Consider the following 26274-nt stretch of genomic DNA (forward strand, 5'->3'; position numbering starts at 1 on the left):
ATGAGTGTGGAATTTGTGTCAGAACAACCGGAAACAGGCAATGCCATGGCCTGACCCAGAGCCATTTAAGCAAATGCCCAGAATGATCCCAGACAGCAAAGCAATGCGGTGGATGGGCGGGCGGGCAGCAAGACTGGGGTACGCTGGGGATTCAGGAGGAGCCGCCTCAGAGAGTGCGGACAATTCTTCCACCCAGCAAAGCAGGTGACGGGTAACCCAGCCCCCTCTGAGGCGAATGCCTGGTCTGAAGTCCGGCCATTCTAGAGTCAACCTGCTTAGGCTGGCCTCAGACTATGGGACAGAATGGAATCCTTCAGTCTAGGGCCATTAGAGACAAAGCTAATTTGTCACTCTAATTATCCCCGAGACTCCCAAATACAGAGGTCAGGGGCACGGTGTGGTTAAGGTAAACGCAAGAGGGACAGTTCTGGGACAGAAGCACGGCCACTCACCACACATGAGAAGGGAACAGCACTTTTAGTCAGTCAGCATGACCAAATCAGTCTTTAGCAGAACTCTACACTGGAGGAGGGTGGTGTAAATAAACCCTCCCCAAGCTCAGCTGCACATCATAACTTACACCGGCATTCCTGATTCACCGTCACTTTACATATTCACGACGTTCATATATAACTACACAAGGTTCTTGACACAAGGAAAAGAAAGGATGCTCTGATCACGAATGTCTAGTAAATACACAGGGCAGGCGAAATCAGCCTCTAAAAGAGCAAGTTTCATTTTGAGGGTAATAGATTTGGCTAAAAGCAGTGCTGAACAGAACAGCGGACTTATACACTCCTAGACAGAGACACGTGTCCTGCACAGTTTCTTAATGCTGGGTTCTTTACAGAAGACTACTGCAAGTAAAGGTATTTCTTCGTAGAGAAGTGATGTGCGGGCGCCGGAAGAAGCGACGTGGGGGCAGCTACTACTGTGCTGGGCACAGCTGGCTCCGGCGGGGAGCTGAGTGTGGGCATTACCTTTAACGTCACGGTGAACTATGCCATGCTCGTGGAGGACATTGATTGCAACGGTGATCTGCTTAGAATACAGCCTGATGACGTGCTCCTGAAGTCCCAGCCTCGACACCTCCTCTAAGGTACCCTCGTCACAGTACTCCATGAAGATGTACATTTCTTCCTGCGGGAGGAATCAAATGCAGCCTTGTGTTTACGTGGACACTAAGTGAAGAACCTGGACCGCTTCGCTGGCCACAGCCCAGAGGACTCCTCTTTCTAATGGTATGCTACACTTGCCATCCTGAATACTGAATTCGTCTCAAAATGGTCACTTCTAACTCCCCTACAGCCGTGTCTCTGCCTGCCTCCTCTGTCTGGAATTATACAGCTAGTTGGGATAAGAACATCTCCAACTCACAGGTGATAAACGTCTATAATCCTCTGAAATTCAGTCCGCTATATAATCTCAGACAGGGACCAACAGGGCTGTCCCTATAAATATATTATTAAGTACTGAAACACATCCTTTTCAGATACGAATTTATCTGTGAAAAACGTAAAAAATCACCAATATCCAAATTCCCCAGAAGCTCATATTCCACCAAGATGCTCCAAGTGATCCTCTTTCCCTCAAAGTGTTTATCTCTAAACACAAGGGGGAAAATAATCTGAGGTCTTAATTTTCTCTCATTTCACAATGGTTCCTTAAATACATATAAAAGAAAAAATGTTACCGAACAATGTACTCAACAGTGGTTCAGCAAAAAATGGAGGAAAAAAAAAGCGACACACAGCTGTGTAAGGGGCATTAGAGAAATCTTCTGGTTGGCAGGATGGGTTTCAGTGCTTTATAATGTCGGGTTAAATGACTACAGTCTACAACTTACATTTTAGGAAGAACTCCTCTAGTTTCAGAGAGAAGGCAGAAATGATGTAACTCATGGAGATTTCCTGATAATTAGGCAAAGTTACTGTGCTCTGAAATGAGAAGACCTGTGATGTAGGACAGGACTCCATCTGTGCCCTCACTGACCGCTCACACCAAACAGTGTGATCAAAGCTGGCTTACCCTATGCAGCTCCACACCAAAATACCGAACCAGATTGGGGTGCTTGATGCCTTCGAAGATTTTCAGTTCGTCTGCCGTTTCCTTGATAGTTTTGTGGTCATTAGGTTGAAATCGAATCTGGAAAAGGAAAACTGTTGATTACTGTTGGCAACGTCACAAGCTAGAAAGACGCCGACTTTGAATGCAAGGGCCCGGATGCTGACGTGTCCACTGTCCAGCCCCGTGGCACCAAGGTCAGTGTGTCTGTGACTCCACTGCCAGGCTTTCCTCTCCTTGTCGAATTAAACACGCCTGCTTTAGAATATGTGGTCAGATAACAGCTAATGGGATCATTTTTGTAACTACAGACTGAATTAACCAAAATATGAAACATTCAGGAAGCAATCACAGGTGTTTAGGTTCTGGGCAAGATCAAAAGAGGAGATAAGATTCTGCCCTCACGAAGTTTACAGCCATGCGGGAATGAGGTCATAAAGCAGCACGGGTAAGTGCCACACAGGGGAGATGGAGAGATGCCGCAGGGGTTGAGGAGGGGGCCACATGTGCCCGCTGCCCCCTCACAGCCACTCGGGGACCAACGGTCCCGCGGCTCTAGCCTCACCCCCCACGGCCCTCCGTGCCTCCCGCCGGGGCCTTCTTCAGGCGCTCCCTGCTCCTGCTTTCTACCTCCAGCAGATAAAAAGCTGTTCATTTCTGAACCTTATCACAAATCCCCCCCCACCCCAAGTCCCCTCTTGGTCCCAGTGGTGTAAATGCTAAGAAGCAGACCTCAGGCCTAGACGACTCACTGTGGAAGCGCTTAGGCCAGCTCTAACCTCATACACGCAAGTTTCGTTTCCAAATCTCTACCACGCAGAGGCCTCAGACAAAAAGGCCCCCAGAGGGCCGGAACACCCACCTCCTTCATAGCCATCAGTTCACCGGTGTCCACGTTGATACAGGTGTAGACCTTCCCATACTGCCCTTCCCCTGTGACGGGAACAAATGAGCTGCTCTCAGCCAACAAAGCCAGGCCACTGTAACTCGTTCAAACGTACAATGACCTCTTCCGATTCCAAATCTGTATTCATATATCTATGACCATGCTTACTATAGTCTACTACAGCAAGATCTAAACTATTTCTGAATGTTCCCTAATAACCGTAATAACTGAAGTCTTAGGCGATCTTTTCACTATGTCTTACCTGTAAATGCCTGTGGATAGAGTAGAACTGACCGGCAAATCCCAGAAGAGGCATGAAGGTGAGTACTAAGCCCCCTAGTGCACACCTCTGAGCCCCTGTGGCCCTCAAGGAGGTCTGGGTGAGGTGGGCGGGCAAGGCTAGTGGCCAGGAGTAAGCCTGACTGTCGTCTCAATGCACCTCATTGCTGTACGTCCAGGCGTGTGGGATATTAGTGGGATATTCTACTAACACACCTTTTGGGACATTAAACTAAGGGGATATATGGCTGAATAAGACTGATAACAAGAATTAATACAATTTATAAAGGACTTGATTCTTTTCAGTGTTTTCTTCCGATAGCTCTACGAAAACTTCAATGTCCTGAGGCTCCCAGAGTCCTGTATCACAACTTTGTTTGCTTCTTCAGACCTAAATGCTCAACAGATAAATGCATTTATTTATTTATTTATTTTTAAATGAGAGTTTTTTTTTTTTTTTTTAATTTATTTTTGGCTGTGTTGGGTCTCCGTGGCTGCACGCAGACTTTCTCTAGTTGCGGCGAGCAGGGGCTACTCTTCGTTGCAGTGCGTGGGCTTCTCTTGTTGCGGAGCACGGGCTCTAGGCAAGCAGGCTTCAGTAGTTGTGGCACGCAGGCTCAGTAGTTGTGGCGCATGGGCTTAGTTGCTCCACGGCATGTGGGATCTTCCCAGACCTGGGTTCAAACCCGTGTCTCCTGCATTGGCAGGTGGATCCTTAACCACTGCGCCACCAGGGAAGTCCAGATAAATGCATTTAAATGGGGGAAAGATCTGAAACATAATCAGCTCCTTCTCTCACACAATCTTATCGCTAATTATTTTACAAGACACTGTTTCACTTGGAAATTAATTAATGTTTTAGAAAAGACTGTCCCCTCTTAATTTGTATCCAGTCTCACTTCAATAATGATTTTGTGGGAATAAGATAAAAAGAATACAGACTAGAACAAATGGGTAAAAGTTAGGTAGTTCTCCACTAGCAACTTCTGGAGTTATCAGGCAAAACCATTCCATTTAATGAACCACTGAAAACTCTCTTTCTAAAGTCTCTTTTGTATTGTTCTTAGAAAACACTTTACAAATGAAACAAAAACCAAACCCCTCTGCAAAAGATACAATGTATATTTGCCACCTCCCTAAGAGAAAAGGACCAACCATGTAAGATTTACTCTAAAGAAGTGTAACTATTGCTATTTCTAACAGAGACAATCTTTGTGTCATGTTCTTTAGTTTCCTTACCAATTTTGTTTCCTCTTTGCCACTTAAAGGTCACCTTCCTCAAGCCAACGTGCATAACATTGTCATAAGACTTAGGGGTGTCACAAACTTGACCAATGATATTCTTTCTCCTCATTTCTCGATACCTCTTTTCTTCAAACAGTCGGACTGACTTCTGAATAGCTTCTATGGGTCCTTGCCTAGAAGCGGTATCTGCAGGGAGAAGTGCAAACTCAGTCGTCCCAACCACTATAATCAAGTCAATTTCCAGCAAATAATAATAAAAACAGAGTAACAGACATTAGCACTCCAGCACAGCATTATCTATTCAGATACACAGCAGGTGAATTAAAGTCCATCAAAACCTAGCAACTTCAGAGTATATCACCCACTACAGAAATATGCACATAAAGCAGAAGCTACTCAGACAGAATCAATGATTTCCTGTAGCAAGAGCGTTGGTTAGACTCTGCAGGAACAACCCGCCTGTCTCCTCTCTCCAATCCGCTCTCAGTGACCAGGATTCTCTTACTAAAACATAAAATCTGATTGTGTTCTTTTCCTGCATAATTTATTGCACGGTTCATCATGACCTGTTTACCGGAAGTCCGAGGCCATTGTGCATGCAGCCTCCTTCCCGGTTCACTTCTCCTACAACAGGCTCTGGATCAGCCCAGCTGAAAAGCCTCTGTGGGTCACCCCAAACCGCTTCTCACCCCATCCCCTTGCTCACACTCTCCTGTCTTCTCGCTGTCAGAGCTCTGCAGAAGTACTACACCTCTTCCAGGAAGCGTCTCTGTTGGGAAGGAAATTAAGTTTTCCTTTCTCTAGAGTAAGGGCTCTGGAATCAGAATGCCTGGAATAAAACCCTGGCTTCACCATTTTCTAGGTGTTTGACAATCAGCAAGTTAGTTAACTTCTTTATACATCAAATTCCTAATCCGTGAAATGAAGGTAATAATACCTCATTCAGAGATACTGTGAGAATTTAATGAAATCACACACATAAAGCATTTAGCTCAGTGCCCGGAACGTTAAAATACTTAGTAAATTTTAGTTATTTTTATTATTACTCCTTATTTTCCCATCAAGCTATCTCTATTTCTCCAACATATTTTATCATGATTTACAATAAGAAATATCTTTTACACATATAGATATCTAAAACTACAGTTTCATGAAACACTATTACTCTTTCTACATGTGACTAGGACTCCATCCAGTTTTTTTTTAGTGCTGATTTTACAACCCACTGGAGGGTCAAAACCCATAGCGTGAAAAGCACTGCTTTCTTTATGTACATCTCTACTACCGTATTTCTCATACTGTACCCTCACTGGCCATCTAAGAGCCTGAATGTTCTAAGAGATCGCTGAGGACTGGGATGATTGAAAGGTTACTCTGAGAAGAGAAATTCCCAGGATTTCTAATGGTCCCACTACAGCGTCTGACTACAATCACTTCTTAAACACATGGGTCCTTGTTTCCCTTACCTCAATACATGACACATCGAGTCTACTCAGCATTGAATAAGATTTCATAGCTGTGAGGTCATGGACTCCACTGTCAAATATTTCTGGGAAAGGCCTACTTTTTTTTTTTTTTAACAGGAAACATTTCTCAAGATTTCCCAGTCTTTAATACGTCAGTGTCAACTGTAACTCTCCCAAGAGTTCCCAAGTTTACTTGACAACAAAGTATTTGTTTTGAAAATTATCACAAAGACCTGGTATCCGTGGGAACTACTGGTTATGTGAGAGCCCCTGGAGAGACCCTCTTTCCTGTCACCAGGCTCAAGCTGAGGAAATCTCCGCCGAACTCCAAACCCTCTACCACACCTAACCTGCCCAGGCCTGTCAAATGTGGCATCACACTTGTTTTTGCTTCCATGGCTTTTTAAAAATCCCACCTTAGTCCAGTACCTTGTTTTACACCGTATGACTACAACGGCATTTCTAGCCCTTCTCCCTATTTTCCTCCCCAGTTCAGACCGGCAGGTCAAGCTTCCTCAGTGCCCTCCTTACCCCCACCCTCGCACTCCCTGAACATAAGAGGCTTTCCAGCTCAAGAGGCTTCAGGGGCTGCCCACCATCTCTGGGTAAGGCCTTAATCACCTAGCCCATCGCTGAAGACTGGCCGTGATCGGGTCTCCCCTACCCTTTCAGTTCCACCTCCATTTACATCTACGCTATCCAGGCCGGTCGGGCCAGGCCAGGCCGGCTGGTCTATTCTTCAGTCACTGGGCCTCCAGATGGGTTTCTCCTTGGGTACTTTTCCTCTTGGCCTGAGGCAACCCTCTTTCCTTCAGGGGCCAGCCCAAGCCTCACCCCTCCCTGGAATCCCTCCTGACTGCTCCAGGCCCGGTGATGGCTCTTCTGCTGCCCAGTCTCACACTTTCCGAAGGGGAGCTGTGGTGGGAAGAGCATGGCCGGAAGGCAGAAGGAGTGCAGTCTGGTCCCAGCTCTCATTTACGACGACCTCGGCCAAATTATCTAGCCCCTCAGAAACTTTTATCATTTACAGAAAGAGAACAGGTTCTATTCTGCCCATGACTCAAGACTGTTGTGACGAAGAATATGTGAAAGCATCTTGTGCTAGACCACGGATTTTTCCGCTGTTTATTCTTCGGGTTTATATTGATGACTTCTGGTTCATACTGACTGACTGCTTTATAAGATGAATGCTTTCTCTCAGCTTCTTAGCATAAGACATACATGGCTATTCATTCCGCAAATATTTGTTATATTCCTACCATGTATAAAGAATTATGCTGAGGGCCCACCCAGGTGACATATAAAATGAACCATCACACTGCTTAAAGAATACAAAACTGAGTAAGACATGGTCCTGCTCCAAAGGAGTTTATAAAAAATAGGAAATGGACACAAACACAGCACAGACAGAAAGTGATGTCAGAGGTATAAAAAAGATCACAAAACATTAACGTAGAAGGTCTAATAATTCAGAAGCTGAAGCATATTTTAGCGGAAACTGCTCACCTTATGCTTAAACGTGTTAAGTTCAACATTCTTTCTCTTACCCTTAGTCTGACTGATAAGTGTCCGAAGTTCCCAACTTCTTCGAGTTGACCCACTTGAATCACCTTTTGGATATGCTGGTTCTGCAGAAAGTATTTTTTCATACAAATTAAGACTTATAAAACAAATAAGCTTATTTAATTCAGAGCAAGACTGAAATGGTGAGTAGCGATGATTAGTTACCATCAACCTGTCATTCCTGGTGGTTAATTTCTGTTTGAGGTGAGTGTGAAAAGCTGTCTCTACAATCATTTACAGCAAATTGCACCAAGCTAAAAAGTTGTTAATGGAGTTACAGGACTTTAACCACAAAAACTTTCCACAAGTAACAGACCTTAGAATACTGAGCAGAAACTGGATTCTTTGGGGCCCCCCCTCCCGAGGCCCTGCCCAGGAGCCCAGCAGAGCTACAGCAGGAGCAACCATGTGGTTTCTGAGCAAAGACTCCTAGCTCTGCATTATGATAAAACTTCAGCATATCATCAACAAGCACAGTGCCACTTTATATTTTTCAAGTGAAAAAGCGTGCTCAACAATTAAAATATCAGGAATAATAACTTTTTAAAATTATTTAGCAACAAAAAGAAAAGATGCAAATATAGCTAAAAAGGCATCTATTAAAAAGCCGATGTGTTCAGCATTAATCCTTCTCACAGGGCTCTGTCACTCCTTTTCGTCATTTCTTTTAAAAAGCCTTAACAGCAGAAACTGGTGGACTGAGACAAACGGTTAGGCTGACTGGAGATGCAGGTGACACCTTACACACTCACCATCTCGCTCCTCGGTGGGGCTCGAGTGACGACTCAGGGACCTAAACTGCAATTCGGCCGCTATGGAAGCCAATCGATCATTCTCAGGGACGCTGGAACCCCTGTTTTAATATTTTTGAAAATTAAGCTATCAATTCAATGGAACTCAAAATGAAAGATCTGTGAGATTCTTCCAGAGCAGGGATTCTCAACTGGGGGTAACTTTCCCCCCCAAGAACACCTGGCATCTAGTGGGTAAAGGACAACACAAAGGACAGTCCCAAACAAAGAATTATTCTCCCAAAGTAGCAGTGCTCCTACGGAGACACCTGTCCCTGGAGTTTGGAAGGAGAACGCGTGAGAACCTGACTGCATCATGTATCATTTTACATTAAAAACAGCAACGACAAAAAAAATAAAACAGTATTTACTGAAGTGTTATTGACATGTGCTGAAAGTTCCATATTTTAAGCCCAGGATGGATAAAAATTATGAGCCAAATCTGGCTAATATTTAAAATCATCACATTATATTTATGTACTTAATTCTATTTGAAGTGCTAAAATCATTACATGATTCAAAGAGCTCAAATCTCTTAATGAGCAAATGTAAGGGAATACCTAGCAATTTCTCAAGCAGTAGCCAAGCAAAAGTGCAGAAGAGCAGGAAGCTTAATGTATAAAGGGCAAAGTTAATTTGCTGCTTTTCCAGAATAAAGTGTTCAGCCATCCAGAATGAATCCATAAAGATTAAATAAAGCCCAGAATTAAATAAGGGAAAGTGTTAAAATTATAATTCAAATCATCCAAAATAAATATAGTGTTAGTTTATTAACAAGTTTAGTGCATATTTTTTTAAATGAATGATATAATGAAGTATGGTAGCATTTATGCTCTTTTTTATTATAGACTGAGTAGGTTTAAAGCAACATGGTCTACTGGACAGACATTCACAAATTATGAAGTATGCACTGCTCTTTAATTTCCCTAAACTCTCAAATCTGGTATAGTACTTGTTAAGTCTGAAGTGAGGGGGACACCTTCCACTGCCATTAGTTCATCATAGAGTCTTGGCACTGTTACCTGGAAAAATCACTGATGCTGAAGTGAAGAAACACACCCCACTCCTAAGCTGTGCCAAAGCCTGGGACCACAGAGAAGCCACTCGACATTTCTAATTTCCTGATTTCCCAGAGAGAAGATTAGCCAATTCGACATCCTCATATTTTTGCCAGTGTAACAGGCAAGAAAACACACTTAGATGAAGTGATGCACGGGTGAACGTTTAACAACCATTTGCAGGGGGAACGGCAGGGTATAGACTTCAACAATTTCCGTGGCATAACAACTGGCTTGCAGGGTTCCTGAAAAATGAACAATCAGCTCTTGCAGACCAGTAAGAGGCAGCAGCGAGAAACTGCAAAAATGTTTTCTGAACAACGGTAAAATAACTGAAGCCCAGACTATTTCCTAAGTCAAACTGTATCGAATCAAAATATTTATCAGAAGCTGTGGGGCAAAGTAAAATTTCACCGTGGCTGACGTATCTCTAAGACAGGCAAGGGCTGCACACACGCCTGCCGACGTCAGAAAGCGCAGGTACCACCCTGCCTCCTCACAGCCTGTTCGTGGCCCAGGGCTGCTCGGAGACCCCGGCTGAGGGGCACGTGTGGTCCCTGCACAGGCGCGGGAGGCTGGGCCACGGGGTTAAGGCTGGAGGCGGCCAGGAGGCTGACGGCCCGCGGCTCTGCACGCCCTCACGGCTCTGCTGTTCTGTACCTACGGCCGTACACACCGCCAGGAAGGACAGATCACTTTATTCCTCTGTGAACGAAGGCCTTCAAGATGGCATGTTACAATGGAAGTAAAATTTCTAAATCTCAAGGATCGTCCTAAAGCATAAATGAAGAACACTTCTGAAACGCTGCTCAAAACATGCTGAGAAACTACTTAATGCAAAGCCTGGGGGACAAAACCCGGGGAGAGGCCGACTGCACGTATTTTAACTTCTATACTCAAGTACATTCAACGCACACACCACCAACTTATAAAAGCCTCAACCAGAGTTCACGAAACCTCCAGTTCTGGAGAAATTGCGTATGAACCACAGTTCTGGCTGAGTGTTCCCCTCAACTGTGACTGCGTTTTAGGGCACATAGCTTCCCTTACTGCATTAATAAAAAAGACAGTTTCAACCCCCCGCAGGGACATGAAGCGCATGTGGAAATGTCTGCCATGAAATGTTCTAAACATGAGAAAAAGAGGGTAAATGGGAATTTGTTCAATGTTAATTGTTAATTTTTTTAGTTGACTGCTTAAGCTGTAAAGTACTTCGGCATTTTTTTTTAGGTTATAGACAGTTGTCGCTAAAAATTAGGAATATTAATTATTTTAGTGAATGAGCAAAATGGAAATATCTGTAGAAATTTTAGACTGTTATAAACTAAGTCTAAAAATATTTTAGTCTACTTTAAATTCTAAAAGCATGTGTCATGTTTCTGCCAACATATTAATATTTTTTCTTAGGAGCAGGATACAGAGCACTGAGTTCTTTCAAAATTTCATCTTTTTTGGTCAATTTTGTTCGACTCTATCATCATCCTTATGGGAAGATGAGAATAGTGACGGTGTCCATTCTACCAGGCACAAGGGGGGAATTAAGAGCCACCAAATGTCCTTTCTCCATTAAGCATATGAGACCTTGATGAAATCCTCTACCCTCCCTGCCCACTCCCCCCCCTCAAAAAAAACCCAGCTAGAATGGGAAAAACTGCCACAGCCTCAGTACTTCTACAAAAGACTTCATGCAAGAGACTTAAATTTTTCTGGAGCCTGCCAAACATCTGATAGCTCTCTCCAGTAATGATCTAGTCTCCATATGAGATACAAACCACATGAACTCATTTTTCCACTACTATAAACTACTTCTAATCAACAACTGTATAAATTAGGAAACCGAGTGAGAAAAGTAATCCTCTTAGAAAAACAAATCACCACCTAATGGTATTACCTAGAAGTCATCTTTGAGTAACTCCTCAGAAACTCCTCAGGAAAGGCACTATTTGCCAAAACTCTCCTATCAGTGGACCGGGTTCTTTCCTCTGACACTCTTTTCATAGTTATTATGAGCAGAGACTCCGGTCATTTTGGTTAACATTTGTGCCAAAGGAATGTAAACATCAGGCAGATTACCGACTTGTGCTGGAGCCTTGGGACCACGACCCCCCACGGAGGGCCCCTGAGCGTCACACACCGCGGGGAAGCAGGCCCCACGTGTCCCGGGACACATCCCCAAAGCTGAGGTCGCGGCGGCCGCGCACCAGGGGCGGGGGGAGGAGACGTGACGCTGGTCGGGGGGCTACCTGGTCTCATGGGCACTGCTGATGGGTTTGGGCGGCGCAGAGTCGCTGCCGGAGGGGCCGGGGCGACCGCTGGCGGCGGTGGCAGTGACAGTGGCAGCGGCGGGGCTGCTGAGGCTCCGCGTGTCCGCAGGCACGCTCCGGGTGCTGGGAGGAGAAGAAGAGCTTCAGGAACACAGGTGAGACAGGGGATGGGCTCTCACGTGGTTTCCATTAAAAATAAAGTCGGGTGAGGAAGCCAAAAATAATTTTCAAATATAAAATGCAAACTGTTCTTTGAGATTCTGGTCTAGGTACGAAAAAGAAAAATAACTAATTTCGAACTAATTATTTTCAACAATAACTGTGGTCCTTTCCTAGCAAGTAATGTAAAAAAATAAACTTTATAAAAAACTGATTATACAGGTGAGAAAAAATGCTCACTACATCAAGATGCAGAAATGCCACCACATTCCAAGTAAGTATTTTGAATGTACTAGAGTTTCCGAACTCACTTTAGAATTTAAGTTGCTTCGTAGTTACGTACACACATAAAAATCAAGAGTGGAAGGATCACTCCAGTTTTTTCTCTACTTTTAAAATGACATTTAGTTCCGTTTTTCAAATGTTTACCATGCTATGCACACTCAAATTTGTTTTCCTAAAGTTATTTTTCAAAGAAAGGAAAGGAAAGAATTATTCCAAAGCTGGAAAGCATTTAGTAGCTTGAGGTTATAAATAAGCTGAGAAACTAAGTTATCTTGAAAGGTACAAGTCTGTTTTAAACTTGCAAGTCTTCTTTTGTAACTAAGGCACTGTGGTATGTCTTCAAGATAACGAAAATAAGAGCTTTTTAAAACGTATAAACAAGAACACAGAAAACAGTATTTGGTATCAGAGCAAAAGCATGAGCAGCTCCTGGAGCGCCAGAACGCACATCAGAGGAGAATCCATAAAGCGAACAACTAGACAAGCACCAGATACCTGAATCCCTCTGGAGTTGGGATAATCAGATGCGGGTTAGGAGGGTCGCTATGGCATCGTGGTACCTTCACAGGACGGGGGCTGTTCCGATGAATGGCTGCCAGTGAAAGGAGCGACAAACGCAACTTGTTAAGGAGTCAGCAGAAAACTGTCAAACCAGGCAATTCAGTGGAAATGGGAGGTGGCTTGCTTTTGCTGGTGATCAAAATAAAATCATTTATATAAGTAAGAAAATCGTACTACATACACAAGTGCTGGGAAAATGTCACTTTCTGAAAGTTAATAAAATTATATTACACATTTTAGAGACAGATGAAAATGTGGTTTATGTGGCATTTCTCCACTAAAAAGGAGTTCTTTATGTTGTCTGAACTTTTAAAAAGATTCTGGTCAGGGGTGATACTTCAATAGGTCCTGAGCTGGGGAGAGGTCACTGTCATTTTCGTGAGTACTGGGAGTTTTATTTAATTCCTTTAAACCAAATCAGGAGGATGGACACTGGTTTAAATTGATTATTCTTTTCAGAACATGTTTTCTTCTCTTCTTCTTTTAAATATTCTGGTAGAAGGTAAATATGGATAAGATTTAAAACAAAGTTTAAAAACTAGATAAAATTTTAACCAAAATTTAAAAAGAGACCGTACCTAGCAATTACAAAAATGCTGACAATTCTACTTCCCCAATGACTAAACGTAACTAGTCATGAATATGATATATTTTGTCTATTTCTCCCTAACATGTTTTCCTCTGATTTTTAACTTTGTTTTAACCCTCCCTAGTTTTTTTAAAAATGTTATATTTTCTCTTCACATGTTAACAATTTTAGTCTACATATGTTTTACTCTAAATATGTTTATCCTAAATGAAAATACTTCCTTCTTCATGGTTTTTGTTTACTTTTAATAACACTACACAGGAGAGAGAGGAGTACCAAAAACGGAGAGATCTGAAGGGAAAACTTGCAAAACAAAAATCAAGTAATTGTTATGAAGAAATCCAGGCAATTTGTATCTCTGGCTCATTATCTCAACTATCACAACCCTAAATGGAAGTAATTCAACAGGCAAATTCAAAGGCAAAAAGAAAAAACAAAAATGATTTGGTGAGAATGCTGATGTCTTTAATTCAGCAAACGTACTGAGAACTACTGAGTCAAAAATTACAAAATTTTCCCGTGAAGGTATAAAAGTACAGACATTCTGTTAAAACACACACACACAAGTTTAACATTCTTCATTCATGAAACAGAACATTTCTTTTAAGAGTATGTATATCTAACTGTTACAAAACTGTGCTACTTCATTGAAAAGAAAATCCAAATGGCCAATAAACATAACATAGAGCTCAAATTTCACTAGTGGTGAACATTTATCATAGAGATGTTTTTCATGGCAAAACTAACCAAACAAATAAGGAAATGTTGGAAAGAATTGTAGAATATCCACAATGGACACAACGTAGCCACTAAAGAGAATGAATTGGATCTATACTTGTTGACATGGAGGGATTTCTACAATTGTCAGAGATTAATATCCAATGTGATCCAATTTTTATACAGTAAATGGCAGGAAAAAAAACAATGGCATCTGTGCTTGCGTGATTATATGGGCATAAAGAAAGGTGTGGTAGAATGCATCCGTGTAATTATATGAGTATACAGAAAATATAGAAGGTTCTATACCAGACTGTCACCATCTGCTTACAATGACAGAGTGTCTATCTACCCATCCTTACGAGGGTAGAGCAGAGGGAGAGAAAACAGTAAGCAGCAACAACGACAATGTGCTCTCACTTTCATTAATTCCTCTCGGAAGGAAAGAGCACAAAACCAAATGATGACTCCTGCCATGTGCAGGGCGCTACAATTCACAAAATGTCATTACATTATTGAACCCTCATTAGCATCTGATTTTAAGCATTAGTAGGGGAGGCTCAAAGATGTTCAATGAGCAGCCCCAGGTCACTCAACTGCCAGGCAATCTGGCTCTCCGTCCAGGGCAGTTTCCACCATCCCAGTGGCTGAGAGGACGAAGGCCAACTCGTGCCCACAGAGAGTGCTGCGAACCGACTGTGCCACCCGCAGTGTGGGGCGAGGCAGAGTCAGCGGCTCACATGCCAGCAGTGACTACCTGTGAACTATGTGGGTATGAGGTTTTTTTCCCTTTGTAATATTTTTCTACATGTATGTTTACTACATACATTTTCTACGTTGTAATTTTTTTCTACAATGAAAATGATTCCTTATGTAATAAAATACTTTAAAGAAGTAATTTTTACTGAATTATTTATCATGTATTCTTAGAGAAACATTTTGGGAAATCAGAAACAAAGTATTTATGATAATATGCTTAATCAAAAGATTGATGAGAATATAGCATGTTTTATATAAAGTGTTCAAATAGTTTTATAAATGATAACTTTCATTTCATAGCAGCCTTGGGAGAAAAAGAGGTATAAACTGGGTGAATTTTAAAGATAAAGAAATCAAGCATTAAGACCTGGTCTACTAAACTTTGAGTAGCTAGCAAGTACCCTTTAAGATACAGCTGCTGCTCAATAAATTTACCATTTCTGAATTATTTTCTTTTGTGTAAATGAAATGTTTAAAATTTCTAAGTTTTCATTTTTGGTTGTTTATTACATATAAATATAGTTTTGCTTTGGTTTACTATCTCAAGAATAGGGTAAGACAGCCGTTTTCTGATACATATTTTGTTTTAAAGTTTCAACATACACTGTAAAGCTACATATCAACTGGAACTAAAAACTGTAATATAAGTATATTATAGCAGAACTTAACTTTTTTCTTTTTTTAAGTAACACCAAATAGGAATGGGTGGGGGACCAATTAGGAATTTTCTACATTAGTGAGGAATGGGTACTTGGGAAAGCTGTGAAGAAAACAAACTCATTCTCTTTCAAAAGGTGAGGAAGGAAGGGCAGAACAATTATACTCACCCACCTGCAGCAAGAAAGGCCTTGCTTCTTACCAGACAGCTATTTCTCCAAGTCTCTCCTCCCCAGAGGAAAAGAATTTAGGGGGGAGAACAGAATGAGAGTGTTGGTGTAAAAAGAAAAAAACCTGTAGTTTAATACTGTGGACAAGCACAGACCACCTTGTGCTTGCATTTTAATCTTCCTGTTAAATTCAGAAAGACTACTGTGGAGTTCTCTATGTATACACCTCATTCCTGTAACTTTCATTGTCATTTTCCTGAATATTCTTAAAGAACCTCTATAGCATTTTAAATAACTGCAATGATGAGACAATGTGCTCACCCAAACCAGTAGGTTCTAGGAGAGGCACTCTAACTGTTTTCTTACCAAGGTACAAACCTGTAATAGGACTGTGCGGCTTTCCTATTACATGGCCAATGCATTCATTCATCAGGGCTTGTAAACTCTAGAAACCAAAGGAAATGGAAAAGGAAAAGAGAAAAAAATGTACACTCAATTATATAAGTCGCACAAATTAGGCTTTCGGTATATTTAAGAGAAACAGGCTATCCTTAAGTAAATATTTTCAAAGTTAGTTTAAAAGAAAATAGGTATAAACATAAATCGTACATAATTTAAGATAATATACAATTCCATTTTTTATCAGCTCCCCATAGTGCAATGATGTACACAAACAAAGGACTTCTGTAATCACCTCTACTATTTGGAGGCTAAAATGAATGAATTCACATTTGAACAACATCTTTCTGATCTGATGGAATTTATCTGGATACTGGTGATAATATTTAACATTTGCCATTATGCTCTATACTGACGCACACTGGACTTCCCTGGCTGTCCAGTGGTTAAAACTCCGTGCTTCCACTGCAGCGGGCGTGGGTTCAACTCCTGGTTGGGGAACTAAGATCCCGCATGCCGCACGGCGACTAACACCGAAGTGAAACAGCTATTCCTTGTTCCTCATTAAGCTGCTAAAAAGCAGCAGCACTTTATAAAATACAAAACTGACACGTATTGTAAGTGCCAGGCTGCACAAACAACTGTACGCTGACTTGGTCAGCTGAACAATATTGTTATAAAAAGAGCACTGAATGTCCTACTCTGCTATTAGTGCTTTAACCTCTCAGCATTATCATTACAACTATGTGAAAATATTTAAGAACCGCTTTTAAATTAATAAAAAGATACACAATCAGAACTAGAGAGTGATCAACTTATTTGTGTTTTTTAAGGAAAAACACTTTAGAATATCCCATACCAGGAAGTCATCTTCTGGTAAAGCTGAAATGAAACCAGGTTCAATGGCTTGCAGAAAGTCAAAACCTTGAGTTGCCCACCTGTCACGAGGAAAAGTTCAAGAGTCACAAAACAATCAAGAAGATGCCATAGCCGTTTTAGTCTATACAATACTGAAAAGTAATCTGATTGGAAAATTACCATCTAGGACAAAACACATTTGTGTCTCTATCATCTGCCTCGTGTTGAGTAAGTTTACAGCATGTTTTGAGAAAGACAAGTAGCTTTTTAGTAAAGGAACAGGTTACCAATTTCTTTTCCATTTACACTAAATAACGGGTGTAAATTTCATGAAGGAGAAAAGAAGATTAGCAATCAGGAAGACCTGTCCAGGGAGAATGTGAACTGCTTAAAGATAACTCATTTTGGAACAATTACAAAAGAAAAAGTTTTCCAAGAGTTATGGGGGTTTCTATGTAAATAGGTTCGTTTTTAAAAAAGGAAGAAAAAAACTGATCACCAAAGAGTTCAAAATGCTTTTTGTGTCATCTGCTCAGAAATCCCACATAAAATATAAGAATGAAGTATCAGCAACCCCACATGGCTCATGAAGGAGCCATCCTACGTGGTCATTACCTGGGTCTTGTCCCTCTACCACTCTCACATTTAGTCAGGACGTAATTCATCCATTTCCGGGCAAAGCTTATATACTTGTCTCCTATCTTCTGTCTAAACTCGCCAGACATCAAACGAACGACTTCTTTATGATACTGTAAGAAGATTTCACGTATATCAAAATTAAGAAGAAAACGATTACACAAATACCTAAACACTATAATGCTGTTTAAATGTCATTTTTCTAAAAACGAAAAGCAAAAGCCAATGAACTTCACATATTCTAAAAAGAGTGCGAAGAGTTATAGAGAAAATAATGTCTTAAAACGCAATTTCACAAATGTCTTCCTCATAAGTTGAAATTAAGAATATGCTTTTATGATATTAAACATCCCTTAAAGAAGGTTTTTAAATGTAAGTGGATAGCTGTTAACACAAAATAAAAACTGGGTAAATATCTGATGGTTTAAAAGTAATCCAGCATTTCTGATATTCAACAGGGATGTAAGATGCCATTCTTGACTAAGCTGTGATTACAATAATGAGATCATGAGATTTGCTGTACAAGATTCCTAATGCTTTCTGTAAGTAAGTTACAAAGCAATTGCAAAATTGTACTGGGTTTTTCCTCTTGTTTTGTACCTACCTCGAACCCAAAATTGTACCCTTGAATCATGGCTTCTCGGTAATACTGCTGCAACGTAGCAGATTCAGATTCATCAACTTCAGCGTCAAATTCTGAAGTGAACATGTGGTCCACTCGGTCAATGGCATCACTTATTCTGTTGCAAAGCTCTAATGCATCATTCTAAAGAATCCCAAACCATAATTAATCCAAAGTGAAACAAATCACACAATACTTATTGTATTTTAGAGGAAGATTTCTTTCATCATCACACAGACATTGACCATTGTAATATATTCCAGTCATATTTATTTTGGTTATTCAAAAGAAATGACCAAAAATAGGAAAAAATTTAGTATTTTCATTTTTATTTGTATTAGGTATTCTTAAAAACTTATGAAATACAAGAGGAAAACAGTCCATTTAAAATATAATGCCTAATTACAAGGTGGTCTTTGAATAGAGGCTTACAGCTTCGATATTTCTGCCTATCAACCACCAGTTGTTTTCTCCCCTCGGTGGGTGCTCAAGTGTAAGTAAGGTTTCAATTCCACAGAGTGAACTATGATTTCCAAATGACCTCCACAGTGTTATTAGTCGTACTGCCCTTCTTATCTCCCTGCTCAGGGGTTCTCAACCGGGGCCAATGTTACCACCCCAGGGGATACTGGCAACGTCTGGAGATATTTCTGGTTGTCCAAACATGGGGTGGGGGGGAGGGTGTTGTGAAAACTACTGGCATCTACTGTGCAGAGGCCAGGGATGCTGCCAGACATCTTACAACACACAGGGCAGCTCCCCCAAACTAAGAATTATGGACTGACCTAAAATGTCACCAGTATGGGGGTTGAGAAACCCTGCCCTAGCTCAAGCTTTGTAGTCTTCCCTAATTAATAGTACAACAGCTCCAAATTGGGTTCCCTTTCCACCCACCCTTAAACACACACGTATGTACACATGTCTCTATCAGGTAGTTCCTCTACATAGTATTCCAAAATATTCTTCCAAAATCTTCGACAATTCTCTGGGGCTTAGAAGATGAAATCCAAAATCTCTCAACAGCCTGATTTTTGCCCACCTGATTTCACTAGCCTCATCTCTCACTACTTTCCACTGTATACACCAAGATCCAACCAAATCAGACTGCTTGATATTCAGCGAGCGTTCTCATAACCCTGGTCCACAGACACCAATGCCCAAATGTTTCTCTTATTGGTCCCTTCCCAATTTGCATCTTTTGAAATACTCCCAAGCTGAAATGCCTCCATGGCAGCAATTCCCAGATGCTACCAGGAGGATCTAATCTCTCCCTCCTCTGTACTTTAGTGTGACAGTTTAGATCCTTAAGGCTACAAATTCCTTAAGCTCAAGAATAATCAATATCTTATATAATTTTGTACTCTCCAGAATTCATTAACTCAAACTAAAAGAAAAAACAAAAGTCCCCTGCCCTGGTATCTGAGTGGGGTGACAATCTATAAGAAAGAATGTTTATAGATAAATAAGACAAATCAGATTGACAAAAGGGAAACAAACGTTTATCAAAACTACTTGTAATTTCAAGAAGTCCTTCTTCTTCAAGAAGTCAAGCCTTAAGGTGACTGAGAAGACTGACAGGCTGCGGGAAAGTGTGCATGAGACCAAGACTGATAAATGGAGTGCAAAATAGGAAGCAGGTGAAAACGGGAAATAATGGCAGAGAAGGCAAGGCTCTGCCTTGTCATGAACTTGAAGGCCTTTCTGCCTGTCTGCAACTAGCTTTCTCAATTAATTAGACTGAATCATCTGTTAAATGAAAGAATAAATAACTCTTCTTTTAAATTATATATTTTTGATTTAAGGTGCCTCTAGTAAATACTGGTAATTGCTAAAGGAGAAATAAACTTGGATTAGGAATGAGGAGATCTAAAAGTCCAATACTGACCAACCACATGACCATTAAGAAGTCATGTAACGATTCAAATGTTTATCCTCTCCAATTCTAATGTTACACAGTTCCAAGAAAGATCAAGGAAATTTTTAATTTAGACATGGGAAAAATGCGAAGAGAGGGAGAATGGGGAGGACACTTTAAGAGTTCAAGTCCCTGGAGTGACTTAAATTATAACAAACTGATTCTTCCCTAGCATTACACCAAACGTAAATAAATTAGCTACGGTAGAGTTGATGGTGAAATACCTTCAGCTGCTGCAAAGCTTTGGCGATGACGGGCTGACTGGATGTCTGCTCCTGACGTAGAGTCATGAGTCCTTCAGTGGACTGCTGGAAAGTTTTTCTATGAATTATGAGATGGGCAGACTCCATGACAACTAGTAAAAGATTATCCACCTGGGAGGAAAAGCAAGCACAGGGCTTAAACACAGACCCACTTAGCTTTCCACTCTAGTTCAACCCCCAGTCCCAAAACAACACCAACCTCAGGGCCACCAGGCCAGCAACCATCTGATCAGAAAGTAGTTGTCAAGCACAGTTGCTCCCATGGGGCAGCACACTGCAGTGGGCACTGACGGTTCCGCTCTCCAGCACAATGGGGAGGAGTCCCATGGAATTATGTGGGCATGAAGTCTTTGAAGTATGCTAGAACTCCAAGAAATTCATTACTCCTGGAGCAGAGTGTGTGTGTGTGTGGGGGGGGGGGGAGTGTGTATGTGTGTGTTGAAGCAGCATGTGGAGACAGAAAATGCAGGAATAAGAGTGGGATGAGATGAGGGGCCTTGCATGAAACAGACATCAAGACTTCATGATTTGTATTCTTTAAGTGATGGTCATTGCAGTATTTTGAGTAGACCTGTGATGAGATGTACGAATTATAAGGATCATTCGGGAAGTACCAAAACAAGCAAACAAATACAGAATTGGAGGGAGGGAAGGTGAGGGTTGAAGCAAGGAGGGCCCTGCAACAGTCCAGGAAAGGGCTGATAAGGTCTGACCATGGCAGCTGCTCTGGGGATGCAGAGAAAGGCTCATGTACTAGAAAGGCTTCGGTGCTGGGGCTTGTGACTAAGTGGGAAGGTGGGGGGAGGCTGAAATTATATGAACTGTCACATCCTGGTTTAAACAACTGAGTGGACAGAGCACCAGTCACTGAGACAGGGAATACAAGAGAAAAGGCAGATTCGTAGAGCTGAAGGGACAGTTGGCCAGGGTGCCCAGCTCTGGTCAGGCTGAGTTCAAGGTGCACAGGTGCACTCACCACCGCTGTTCCAGAGCTGAACACAGAGGCATGAGGAGGCTTCTTACAGTTTTAATTACTGAGTTACACAGATTGTCATGGGATCCCTGTTAGGTAGGCAGGTGACAACCTTGACTACAAAAATGAACACTTAAGTAGCCAACAAATCAGAGTACTTGGAGAACTGGGATTTCTGGAACTACAAATTAAAGGAGTAGATAACTCCTTTCAGATCAGGGGTGGTGGGATCTAACTACATACATGGCTGGAGTAAGGAAAGATATAAAGAAAACATTTCAAATATTTTGGTATAATTGAACATACTTAAAGAATTTGGCCGAACATTTTAGTACAATAATGCTACAAAGCTATCTATCAAAACATCAAGGTCTATTTTGGGGAAGTGGATACTTGAGACTGCTTAAACCGAGCATTCATGAGCTGCTAACAATTCCTTTTCCTAAAAGTATTTTACGCAAGCAATGCTGCTTCCAGGCAGCGGGGGAACGGTGGGGCAGGGACTGGGAATGAGACAGACCTGCATGCTTCTCAAGGTATCAACAGTCTCCACCTGAGGCACAATTTTGACAGGCTGTGCCTCCCACGTGGCCCAGCTGCCATCTGAGTCCTGAGCGCGGTCGCTGTGTTTGGTTAGAAGCAGATAGGCGTCAATTAGTAGCTCATATGAGTCTTTCGAGCAGTCCTTTCCTGCGGCTGCATTGAGTAACTGCAGAATAATACTCTTCTCCTCAGCAATGGCGTCTGGAACAAACACCTGCAAGTTTTCTAAGCCAGGAATCTGTACCTGGAAAAGAAACAATCCAAAATCTTGAATTAAAGAACATAGTATATTATAGAAAGAAAAAAAAAAAAAAACTAGAAAAAGACAAGTGGGTTTGGGCAAGGAGATGTGGGAAAGGCATTAATTAGAGCTATGAGGGGAACGGCAAGTCCCGTCGACCCTGGGCATCCACAGAGGCCTGGTTCCGAGATCCCCTCGGATACCAAAATATAAATATATACGCCCTTATATAAAGTGGCGTAGTATTTGCATGTAACCTACACACAACCTCCCGTACACTTCAAATCATCTCTAGATCACTTATAATACCAAATACAATGTGAATGCTAGGTAAAAGGTTGTAAATACAATGTAAATGCTATGTAAATAGTTGCCAGCATGTTGCAAATTCAAGTTTTGCTTTTTGAAACTTTCAGGAATGTTTCTTCCCTAACTATTTTCAATTTGCAGTTAGTTGAATCAGCGACTGCAGAACCCGCAGGTACGGAGAGCCGACTGCAACTCAGTTCAATGTGACCGGAGGAGGGAGAGTGTGACTGTATTGGGGGAGAGGTTGGTAAAGTTTGTCCACCTACAGGGCATCCTCCAATTTCTTTATTGTCAACAACAAAGAGAATACTCATCAGGGGAAGCATGTCAGCCTGAAACAACCTGACTGAATGCCACTTTGCAGTGCAGTTTTTAGGCAAAGCTGTCCCCACAGAGCAATGCACTGCAGTAGGCACTGGTGGCTAGGGTCTTCAGCACCAGGAGCGGAATCCCAGGGGAGTATGCCAGCACCATGTCTTTGAAACAGAAAGTCACCTGACTCAGTGAAAGGCAAAAAATGTTAATACAGATCCACTAATTATTCTTGACAGGGGCACCGTAAAAAGCCTTTTAAAGATCACTTTAACAAGGGGTACATATGTGATTACGTTGTGCAAGTCACACATAAACACATGTGGGATAAAACTTCCAGTGACATCATACACAGATTCTAAAAGTACTAAGCTCAAACAGCTTAAATGGGAGCAAAGATGGTGACTCAAAAAGTGGGTCTAGGCCTTCCCTGGTGGTGCAGTGGTTGAGAGTCTGCCTGCCAATGCAGGGGACACGGGTTCGGGCCCTGGTCTGGGAGGATCCCACATGCCGCGGAGCAACTAGACCCGTGCGCCACACCTACTGAGCCTGCGCGTCTGGAGCCTGTGCTCCGCAACAAGAGAGGCCGCGACAGTGAGAGGCCCGCGCACCGCGATGAAGAGTGGCCCCCACTCGCCGCAAATAGAGAAAGCCCTTGCACAGAAACGAAGACCCAACACAGCCAAAAATAATAAATAAATAAATAAAAATTAAAAAAAAAAAAAGTGGGTCTAGGGCTTCCCCGGTGGCCCAGTGGTTGAGAATCTGCCTGCCAATGCAGGAGACACGGGTTCGAGCCCTGGTCTGGGAAGATCCCACATGCCGCGGAGCAACTAGGCCCGTGAGCCACAATCGCTGAGCCTGCGCATCTGGAGCCTGTGCTCCGCAACAAGAGAGGCCGCGATAGTGAGAGGCCCGCGCGCCGCGATGAAGAGTGGCCCCCACTCGCCGCAACTAGAGAAAGCCCTCGCACAGAAACGAAGACCCAACACAGCCAAAAATAAATAAATAAATAAAAATTAAAAAAAAAAAAAAGCAGTGGGTCTAGTGATGGCCAGGACACTGACATCAGAGATTTGTGTAGAAAGTCTGAATTGTTTCAGGAAACGTGAGGGTGAGAAAACAATTACTTAAAAGCAACGCATTACGTTATAGACATTATTTTAAATATATATGTGTAACTAATTTGATAAATTATATTGTATGAGTAAATGTTTGGGATTTTTCTTCTGCATTCTTAAAACAAGTTAGTAAGTCAAGTATGAAAAACTTTGTTTTTCTAATTGTTGCATTGGGAAATTATGGGACAGTCTTAAAACTGGGGTCCACATATGGCCTGCAAAGCCTAAAATATTTACTATCTAGACCTTTAAGAAAAAGTTTGCCTGTTTAGAGTAAAGTAAGAAAGGTAAAATAATTACGCCACCTTAAATACATACCTTAACGTACTGTTTTGATTTCAGGACATCCAGAAGGTCTCTAACTGGGGCTGAAAGTATGAACTCTGCAGCTATTTCCAGGTCCTAGGATCACAGTTACAAAGAAACTTCTTTAGGGTTAGCTTTTTAAAAAATAAGATAAAAGAAAAATAAGAAAAAAATAATCATTAATCAGGATTGTTAACTCACCTTTCTCAGCATTTTAGCAAATCCAAGTGCTTTGGAGGCTCTTTCTCTAGCCTCGTGAAAGAGCTCCTTCAGTGCTCGACTGATCTCTATAACAGATCTCCTGCCAAGTTGATTGAAATCCAGTTAGAATACATTACGGTATGCCAAGAAATACACAACAATACAGGTGAAGCAAATTCCAAATCACGTTAATGAAGACCGAAGATTTTAGAAGCAAGCAATTATTGGGAATGGATTCATAATATTCAAAAGCTTGCTCCCTACAGCTTTCTAGAAAGTACTCGTATTTTTTAAATAAGTAAGGCACACTTAATAACCTCCAAATAAGAGTATGCTCAATCTTCTAAAGGCTTCATTACGATAATTCTTGGAGTGTGAAATAAGTTCTTGACTCCCAGCTCATAATCTAACTAAAAAGGAATATATATATAATAGTAGTGAACCAGTAAACGTTTAACAACCTGCTCCCCCAAAAATATTGTCTTGTGTGGTGTTTGCCAATTTTCATGGTGTGAATACTCCCATCACAGCTGTTTTCAATCCACCAACAGGACATCACTGAGCTATAACTTGGGAAGAGATGTGCACAAGGTACGTGGCCTCTCTGGAGCCAGGACAAGTCAGCCCCACAAATCACTGCACATGAACCCACGTCTAGATCCATCCCTAGTAAAGAACCAGAGCATTATCAGAGCCATTCTCTAGTTCACCATCTTAATTCTTGAATTCTCACATTTTGAATCTTCCATGTTAGCGTTCAAAACTGCAAGACCTTCTACAAACTAATTCACCCCATTTCTCAGCTATTAGGTATTTTCCCAGGTGAGAGCCTATGTGGTCACTTCTTTCTCTAATCCTGGCATAAAGACATCCCAGTGTTCTGAAACCCAAAAATGCATTTTTTCTCAAATTTTGGAAAGTGAGAGAAAACATCTCTAGAGAAGTTAGTTCTGCCTGAGCACTTCCTAATGTTGACTCATAGGATATTGCTGATAATTGGCCACTAAATAGCTATATGAGTATTACATATGCCACAAAAACAGCACTTTAACGTGGTCATCCTCAATGCCATCTGCATAGAATTGGAGGAAATGCAGTAGATGTGCAAGCCATAGTTTCAGGTACTCAAGCTTAAAGTTCAACAGAAGGGATAAGCTTAGTATAAAAACAATAAAAATGTACCAAATATCAATTAGATGTATTCATGGACTGCTACAGAGTCTTTAAAGGACAGAAACAATTATTTAATTAAAGACATTCCAGAACATGTGAACGAATTCTACCCTACTCATTCTTAGTCAACTTAAACAACGTTTTCTCTAAGGACACTGTTTTTATTAGGCTAAATAACAATCACCTTCAAAGACAATTTGACATAAAACCATAACTAAGAGATCATATAAAAAGACAATACAGTAGTAAGAAATAAATCCCTTTATGTCTACTACCCAAATTCTTCAAGTCTAACATGATTTGGTTTCAACAAGGCTCATTTCAGGCTCATTACCAAGACTAAAACTACATGAAATAAAAAATGGGAGAGGAAAGAAAATGCAACTTCAACCTTATTTCATCTGAAGCACTACTATCATCAGCACTGGTCCAAAATTCTGCACAGCTCTCCTGTAAGCCAAATTCTAGAAAACTTCCTGTAGATTTCAGCAGCATTCCTGCAATGTCACTAAGGGAACAAAAACAACAAAAGTAAACCAGAGAAGAAAAACTGTCCTCACTCACTCTAATTCTTGAATGAGAAACTCAAAGATTCAGCTATTATTTTAATAGTTTAAAAATCAATGACAGTGAGAATTTTCTTTTAATATAAAATCATGATTAATGTGAAAAAAGTAGAAATCTCTATTATGGAATGTATGTACCTTTGTTCCACAACCAGTTTTTCATTATAAACCTTAAAATCTTAAATTACATTCACAGTAGCTATGTAATTATCACATATTATTTTCATCTTAAACAAATGTTCAAAATGGTATAAAATGGCCTCAAACATATATCTACAACAAAATATTTTTTAAAAGCTTAATGAACTAAATGTTGGAGTAAG

General features: G+C 41.2%; 1 protein-coding gene across 9 annotated transcripts in view; it reads right to left on the minus strand.

The window, feature by feature from the left end:
* Window positions 1-26274, minus strand: part of MAP3K4 (mitogen-activated protein kinase kinase kinase 4) — a 111088-nt gene that overhangs the window by 6056 nt on the left and 78758 nt on the right. For 2 of the 9 annotated variants that reach the window (XM_082475526.1, XM_082475524.1), the window contains exons 7-23: window positions 25777-25893; window positions 24213-24312; window positions 24024-24107; window positions 21700-21966; window positions 20168-20317; window positions 18011-18172; window positions 17386-17519; window positions 16772-16850; window positions 15892-15958; window positions 12556-12652; window positions 11596-11739; window positions 8256-8356; window positions 7488-7568; window positions 4469-4660; window positions 2927-2997; window positions 2029-2145; window positions 981-1140 (exon numbers count right to left, since the gene is read on the minus strand). In XM_082475526.1, coding sequence (XP_082331652.1) covers window positions 981-1140; window positions 2029-2145; window positions 2927-2997; window positions 4469-4660; window positions 7488-7568; window positions 8256-8356; window positions 11596-11739; window positions 12556-12652; window positions 15892-15958; window positions 16772-16850; window positions 17386-17519; window positions 18011-18172; window positions 20168-20317; window positions 21700-21966; window positions 24024-24107; window positions 24213-24312; window positions 25777-25893 — 2123 coding nt within the window. Of the gene's footprint in view, window positions 1-980; window positions 1141-1846; window positions 1938-2028; window positions 2146-2926; window positions 2998-4468; window positions 4661-7487; window positions 7569-8255; window positions 8357-11595; window positions 11740-12555; window positions 12653-15879; window positions 15959-16771; window positions 16851-17385; window positions 17520-18010; window positions 18173-20167; window positions 20318-21699; window positions 21967-24023; window positions 24108-24212; window positions 24313-25776; window positions 25894-26274 lie in introns of those variants that run through there. The other 7 variants (XM_082475525.1, XM_082475523.1, XM_082475529.1 and 4 more) reach the window with 4 other exon arrangements.

Source organism: Balaenoptera physalus, assembly GCF_965194825.1.
Source record: "Balaenoptera physalus genome assembly, chromosome: 9".
Taxonomy (NCBI): Eukaryota; Metazoa; Chordata; class Mammalia; order Artiodactyla; family Balaenopteridae; genus Balaenoptera; species Balaenoptera physalus.